Below are 8,916 nucleotides of genomic sequence, written 5' to 3' on the forward strand. Positions count from 1 at the left end.
ACACACAAATAGAGAAGACCTTATGGGGGATATGGGGTCCTATGGGGTGGATATGGGTCTATGGGGAATATGTGTATGAGGGGTGAGATATGGGGGATACTGGGTCTATGGGTCTGTGGGATGTGGAATATTGGGCTCTTATGGTGTCTTGGGGGTGGGATGTATGGGGTCTATAGGGGTCTACTGGGGTGGGATGTGGTCTATGGGGTCTCATGGGGTGGGATATGGGGTCTAATGGGGTCTATGGGCTCTATGGGGTCTAATGGGGTGGGATACTGGGCATTTATCGGGGTCTCGGGGTCTATGGGGTCATGGGGGGATATGGGGTTCTATGGGTCAAGTGGTGGATATGGGTCTATGGGGTCTATGGGTCTAGAGGCTATGGGGTCGGGATATGGGGTCTATGGGTCTATGGGGTGGATATGGGGTCTGTGGGGTGGGATATGGGGTCTATGGGGTCTATGGGGTGGGATATGGGGCTAGTCTTTGGGTGGGAATGCGTACTTGTGGGGTCTAAGGTGGGATATGGGGTTCTATGGAGTATACATGGGGTCTACTGGGGTTGGGATATGGGTTCTGCAGGGGTGGCGTCCCTATGTGGTCTATGGGTGAGTATCAGGGTCTATGGGCATCGATGAGAGCTAATGGGAATAAATGGGTCTATGGTTCTAATGGGTGGATAACGGGTCTATGGGGTCGGGATATGGGGATCGTGGCGCTCCGCTATCGGGGCTCTGTATGGGCGTGATATGGGGTCCTGTGGGTGGGCATATTGGGTCTATTGGTTGGATACTGGGACGCTCCCTATCGGCGTGGGATAATGGGGTCTCATGGGGATAATGGGTATATCGGGATGGGATATGGGAGTCCTAATGGGGCTGGAGGAATGCGGGTCTGGCTGTGGGGTCTATGGGTGGGAATATGGGGTCCTATGGGACGTCGGGATCATGGGGTCTAATATGGGGTGGGATATGCGGTCTCATGGGGTGGGATAATGGGGTACTAATGGGTCTAATGGGTGGCATATGGGTCTAATGGGGTCATAGGGCTGGAATGCATCTATGGTTCCTATGGGTCGGAGAACTGGCGTCCTATGGGGATCTATAGTGGGGATAATTGGGTCTATGCGGGTCCTATGGGGTCCTATGGGGTGGGATACTGGGGTCTATATGGTCGGGGGTCTCGTCTCATGGGTCTATGGGGTGGGCATATGGCGGCTATAGGGTCTGATGGGGTGGGATATGGGGGTTGGATATGGTAGTCTGTGCGGGTGGGATATGGTTTCGTGGTGTCTAATGGGGGGATCTATTCTGGGTTCTATGGGATGGGGCTATTGCGGATAATGGGGTCTAAATGATGGTCTATGGTGCGGATACTGGGGGTCTATGGGGTCGTAATGGGGTGGATATAGGGGTCGTGGGGTGCGGAATACTGGGGTCTATGGGTCTATAGGGTCCTATGGGGTGGGATATGGGTGCTATCTGGGTGTAGAATGGGCGTCTATATGGGGTTGGGCAGATGGCGTCTACGGGTCTGATGGGGTGGGATATGGGGTCTATGCGGGTTCCTATCGTGGGTGGGATATGGCACTATGGGTCTTAACTGGGGTGGATACTGGGTCTATGGGTCTATGGGTCTATCGGGTCTATGGGGTGGGAATAAATGGGGCTAAGTGGGGTGGGAATCGGGGATCTAATGTGGGTCTATGGGCGATCCTATGGGGTGGGATATGGGGTCCGTATGGGTGGGATATGGGGTCTACTGGGTCCTATGGGGCTATGGGGTGGCGATATGGGATCCTATGGGTCTAGGCTGTGGATATGGGTGGGGTATCGTCTATGGGTCTATGGGGTGGATATGGTGTCCTAATGGGGTCTAGATGGGTTCTACGGGTGGGGATATGGGACGTCTATGAGGCTATGGGTGGATATGGGTCTATGGGGTGGGATATGGGGGTCTAATGGGATCTATGGGTCTATTGGGGTGGGATGATCGGGTCGGGTATCGAGGGTCTAGTGGGTACTATGGTGGGATATGGAGTCTATGGGGTCTATGGGTTTCTGTGGGTGATATGGAGGTCTATGAGGTCTAATGGGGTGGCGATATGGGTCTATGGGTCTAATGGGGCTGTGGGGTGTAATGGGGTCTATGGCTCTTAATGGGGTGGGTAATGGGTCTAATGGGTCTGTGGGGTGATATGAGGGTTCAGGAGGTGGATACTAGGATCTATGTGGTCTATGGAGTGGGATAGCGTCTATGGGGTTGTGGATATGGGGTCTCATGGGGTATTGGATATCTGGGGTCTCAGCGGGTCCTATGGGTGGGGAACTGGGATGCCTAGGGTCTAATGCGGTCGGATAGGGTCTACTGGGGTGGGAGCTATGGGGTCCTATGGGGTCTATGGGGTGGGATATGGGGTATTGGGATGGGATATGGGGTCTATGGGGTGGGATATGGGGTCTATGGGGTAGGATATGGGGTCTATAGGGTCTATGGGGTGGGATATGGGGTCTATGGGGTGGGGAGTAGGGGGTCATCAGGGTGGATATGGTGGAAATCATGGGGTAAACTTGGACTGGGATATGGGTCTATGGGAATGGGATAATTGGGGCTAAGATGGGTAGAATGGGGTCTCAATTAGGGTCTAATGGGGTGGATATGGTTGTCTATGGCGGTGGGATAAGGGGGGGGGGTTATCTAGGCTATGGGGTGGGATACTGCGAGTTCCCTACATGAGGTCCATATTGGGTCTATGGGGTCGGATAATGGGTTTGTATGGGGCTATGGGTCTAATGGGGTGGATATGTGTGGGATATGGGGTCTCATGGGGTGGGTTACATGGGATCTATGGGGTCTATGGGGCTATGGAGTGGGATATGGGTCTAAATGGGTCCTATGGGGGGAGAATGCAATAGGGGTCATGGGGTTCATGGGGTCTGGATACCTGGGGTCTATATGGGAGGATATGGGTGTCCTATGGGACCTATGGGGTGCGGACTAGTGGGCTAAGGGATCTACTGGTCTATGGAATGGGGAACTAAGGGTCCTAATGGGGTCCTATGGGTTCTGTGGGGTGGGATATGGCGGTCGTAGTGGGTGGGATACGGGGGTCTATGCGGTTGGGATATGGGTCTGATAGGGGGTCTATAGGGGGATATAGGGGTCTGATGGGGTGATAGCTGGGTCAAATGGGGTCTATAATGGGGTCTAATGCGGGTGGGATATTGGGCGTGTAAGTGGGGCTATGGCGTGGGATATGGGGTCAATATTGGGGTGGATATGGGGCTGTGGGGTCTGTGACGGGTGGAATGTGGCATCTATGGAGTCTGTGGGGTGGGATATGGTTTCTGTGGGGTGGTCTATGGGGTATGGGATCTATGGGGTATGGGGTATTGGGGGGGGACTGGGATGGGACTGGGATCATACTGGGATATACTGGGAGGGATCTATGGGGCACTGGGATGGGGATATGGGGCATAATGGGATGGGGGTATGGGGTACTGGGCCATACTGGGGGGCTCAGGGCTGTATCCCAGTATATCCCAGTATATGGACCAGTATATGGCCCAGTATAACCCAGTATATCCCAGTATATGGACCAGTGTAACCCAATACATCCCAGTATGGCCCAGTATATGGCCCAGTATAAACCATTATATGGACCAGTACATCCCAGTACATCCCAGTATGGCCCAGTATAAGGACCCCATTGGTTCCCAGTATATCCCAGTATATCCCAGTATAACCCAGTACACCCATTGTTTCGCAGTAAGCGTGTGATCACGTTGGCCCCGTTACAAAGCGCCCCCAGCCCTGAACCTCCGGCCGGGATCCGAGTGTCGTGTGGGCACTGCAGCGCTGCCTTCCTGGTGAGCAAAACCCATAGGGACCTATGGGACCCTATAGGACCCTATAGGAGCCTATAGAACCGATAGAACCCCATATAACCCCATAGAAACCTATAGGACCCTATAGGACCCTATAGAACCTATATGATCCTATAGGACCCCATATAACCCCATATGATCCTATAGAACCCCATATTACCCCATATAACCCCATCTGACCCTATATGACCCCATATGACCCCATATAACCCCATATAACCCCATATAACCCCATATGACCCTATAGAACCCCATACAACTCCATAGAACCCCGTCTGATCCTATAGGACCCCATATAACCCCATATGATCCTATAGGACCCTATAGAATCCCATACAACTCCATAGAACCCCATAGAACCCTATATGACCCCATACGACCCCATATGACCCCATACGATCCTATATGACCCCATAGGACCCCATAGAACCCCATAGGACCCCATAGAAACCCATAGAACCCTATAGGACCCCATACAAATCCATAGAACCCATAGAACCCATAGAACCCCATATGACCCTATAGGACCCCATAGAACCCATAGAACCCTATAGGACCCCATAGAACCCCATAGGATCCTATAGGACCCCATAGAAACCCATAGAAACCCATAGAACCCCATCTGATCCTATAGGACCCTATAGGAGCCCATAGAACCCATAGAACCCCATAGAACCCCATATAACCCTATAGGACCCCGTAGAACCCCATCTGACCCTATAGGACCCCATAGGACCCTATAAGACCCCATATCTTCCTATATGACCCTATATGACCCCATAGAACCCCATCTGACCCTATAGGACCCCATAGGACCCTATAAGACCCCATATCTTCCTATATGACCCTATATGACCCCATAGAACCCCATATGTTCCTATATGACCCTATATGACCCCATATGACCCCATAGGACCCCATATAACCCCATATAACCCCATCTGACCCCATAGAACCCTATATGACCCCATATGATCCTATATGACCCCATAGAACCCCATAGAACCCCATAGAACCCCATAGGACACCATAGGACCCATAGATCCCTATATGACCCCATACAACTCCATAGAATCCCATAAAACCCCATATGACCCCATAGGACCCCATAGAACCCCATAGAACCCTATAGGACCCCATAGAAACCCATATAACCTCATCTGATCCTATAGGACCTATATAACCCCATAAAAACCCATATAACATCGTCTGATCCTATAGGACCTATATAACCCCATAGGACCCCGTCTGATCCTATAGGACCCTATAGAAACCCATAGGACCCCATAGAACCCTATAGGACCCCATATGACCCTATAGGACCCCATAGAACCCTATAGGAGCCCATATAACCCCATACAACTCCATAGAACCCCATAGAACCCTATAGGACCCCATAGAACCCCATCTGACCCTATAGGACCCCATAGAACCCCATACAATTCCATATAACCTTATATGACCCCATAGGAACCCATATAAACCCATATGATCCCATAGGACGCTATAGAACCCCATATAACCCCATCCGACCCTATAAGACCCTATACAACCCCATACAACTCCATATAACCCCATAGGACCCCATCTGACCCTATAGGACCCCATATAACCCCATCTGACCCTATAGGACCCTATAGAACCCCATACAACTCCAAAGAACCCCATAGAACCCTATAGGACCCTATAGAACACCATAGAACCCCATATAACCCTATAGGACCCCATATAACCCCATAGAACCCCATCCGACCCTATAGGACCCCATAGAACCCCATAGAACCCCATCTGATCCTATAGGACCCCATACGACCCCATAGAACCCCATAGGACCCCATATAACCCCATCTGATCCTATAGGACCTATATAACCCCATAGGACCCCATAGAACCCCATAGGACCCCATAGAAACCCATAGAACCCTATAGGACCCCATAGAAACCCATAGAACCCTATAGGACCCTATAGAAACCCATAGAAACCCATAGAACCCTATAGGACCCTATAGAACCCCATACAACTCCATAGATCCCATATAACCCCATATAACCCCATATGATCCTGTAGAGCCCCATAGAACCCCATCTGACCCTATAGGACCCTATAGAACCCCATATGATCCTATAGAACTCCATATAACCCCATCTGACCCTATAGGACCCTATAGAACCCCATACAACTCCATATAACCCCATATGAACCCATAGGAACTCGTATGACCCCATATAACCACATATGATCCTATAGAACCCCATAGAACCCCATATAACCCCATATAACCCCATAGGACCCTATAGGACCCCATAGAAACCCATATGACCTCATATGATCCTATATGACCCCATAGAAACCCATATAACCCCATAGGACCCTATAGGACCCCATAGAAACCCATATGACCTCATATGATCCTATATGACCCCATAGAAACCCATAGAACCCCATAGAACCCTATAGGCCCCCATATAACCCCATATGATCCTATATGACCCTATAGAACCCCATATAACCCTATATAACCCCATAGAACCCCATAGGACCCTATAGGACCCCATAGAACCCATAGGACCCTATAGGACCCCATAGGACCCCATAGGACCCCATAGAACCCATAGAACCCTATAGGACCCCATAGAACCCCATAGAACCCTATAGGAGCCCATAGGACCCCATAGAAACCCATATAACCCCATATAAACACATCTGACCCTATAGGACCCTATAGAACCCTATATAACCTATATGATCCTATGGAACCCCGTAGAACCCCATAGAACCCTATAGGGCCTCATAGAAACCCATAGGACCCTATAGGACCCTATAGAACCCCATAGAACCCCATAGAAACCTATAGGACCCTATAGGACCCTATAGGACCCCATACAACTCCATATAACCCCATATGACCCCATAGGACCCCATATGTTCCTATACAACCCTATATGACCCCATAGGACCCCATACAACTCCATAGAACCCTATAGGAGCCTATAGAACCCCATATGATCCTATAGATCCCCATGTAACCCCATCTGACCCTATAGGACCCCATACAACTCCATATAACCCCATAGGACCCCATATATTCCTATACGACCCCATATAACGTCATAGGACCCCATAGGACCCCATAGGACCCCATAGAAACCCATAGAACCCTATAGGACCCTATAGAACCCCATATAGCCCCATAGAACCCCATCCGACCCTATAGGACCCCATAGGAACCCATATAAACCAATGCGTTCCTATATGACCCTATATGACCCCATATGACCCCTATAACCCCATCTGACCCTATAGGACCCTATATAACCCCATACAACTCCATATAACCCCATAGGACCCCATATGTTCCTATAGAACCCCATACAACCCCATATAACCCCATATGATTCTATAGAACCCCATATAACTCCACCTGACCCCATAGGACCCCATATAACCCCATACAACTCCATATAACCCCATATCACCCCATAGGACCCCATATGTTCCTATAGAACCCCATACAACCCCATATGATCCTATAGAACCCCATATAACCCCATCTGACCCTATAGGACCCTATAGAACCCCATATGATCCTATAGAACCCCATATAACCCTATCTGACCCTATAGGACCCCATATAACCCCATCTGACCCTATAGGAGCCTATAGAACCCCATAGAACCCTATAGGACCCTATAGAACCCCATAGAACCCCATCTGATCCTATAGGACCCTATAGAACACCATAGAACCCCATATAACCCTATAGGAGCCTATAGAACCCCATATAACTCCATATGACCCTATAGGACCCTATAGAACCCCATATAACCCTATATGACCCTATAGGACCCCATAGAACCCCATATGATCCTATAGAACCCCATATAACCCCATCTGACCCTATAGGACCCCATATAACCCCATATGACCCCATAGGAACCCATATAAACCCATATGAACCTATAGAACCCCATAGAACCCCATAGATCCCATATAACCCCATATAACCCCATAAAAACCCATCTGACCCTATAGGACCCTATAGAACACCATAGAACCCCATATAACCCCATAGGAGCCTATAGAACCCCATATGATCCTATAGAAACTCATATAACCTCATCTGACCCTATAGGACCCCATATAACCCCATCTGACCCTATAGGACCTTATAGGAGCCCATATAACCCCATCTGACCCCATAGGACCCCATATAACCCCATGCAACTCCATATAACCTTATATGACCTCATAGGAACCCATATAAACCCATATGACCCCATAGGACCCTATATAACCCCATATAGCCCCATCTGACCCTATAGGGCCCTATATAACCCCATACAACTCCATATAAGCCCATATGACCCCATAGGAACCCGTATAAGCCCATATAAACCCATATGATCCTATAGAACCCCATATAACCCCATCTGACCCTATAGGACCCCATATAACCCCATATTAACCCATATGATCCTATAGGACCCCATATAAGCACATATGATCCTATAGAACCCCATATAACCCCATATAACCCCATATGACCCTATAGGACCCTATAGAACCCCATACAACTCCATATAACCCCATATGACCCCATAGGAATCCATATGTTCCTATATGACCCTATAGAACCCCATATGTTCCTATATGATCCTATATGACATCTATAGAACCCCATATAAACCCATATGATCCTATAGGAGCCCATATAACCCCATACAACTCCATATAACCCTGTGTGACCCCATAGGATCCAATATGTTCCTATATGACCCCATAGGACCCCATAGGACCCCATATGTTCCTATACGACCCTATATGACCCCATAGGACCCCATAGGACCCCATATGTTCCTATATGACCCTATATAACCCCATATGATCCTATATGACCCCATAGGACCCCATATGTTCCTATACGACCCTATATGACCCCATATAACCCCATATGATCCTATATGACCCTATATGACCCCATAGGACCCCATATAACCCCATATGATCTTATACGACCCTATATGACCC

General features: G+C 49.2%; 1 protein-coding gene across 1 annotated transcript in view; it reads left to right on the plus strand.

Annotated features, from left to right (window-relative positions):
- The window catches only part of PIP4P1 (phosphatidylinositol-4,5-bisphosphate 4-phosphatase 1), a gene marked incomplete at its 5' end in the record, with an annotated part of 26,286 nt that overhangs the window by 5,701 nt on the left and 11,669 nt on the right, over positions 1-8,916 (plus strand). The window contains one exon of the mRNA XM_032441652.1: positions 3,770-3,869. Within this exon, the coding sequence (XP_032297543.1) occupies positions 3,770-3,869 (100 nt within the window). The remainder of the gene's footprint in view (positions 1-3,769; positions 3,870-8,916) is intronic.

Source organism: Coturnix japonica, unplaced genomic scaffold (assembly GCF_001577835.2).
Source record: "Coturnix japonica isolate 7356 unplaced genomic scaffold, Coturnix japonica 2.1 chrUnrandom460, whole genome shotgun sequence".
NCBI lineage: Eukaryota > Metazoa > Chordata > Aves > Galliformes > Phasianidae > Coturnix > Coturnix japonica.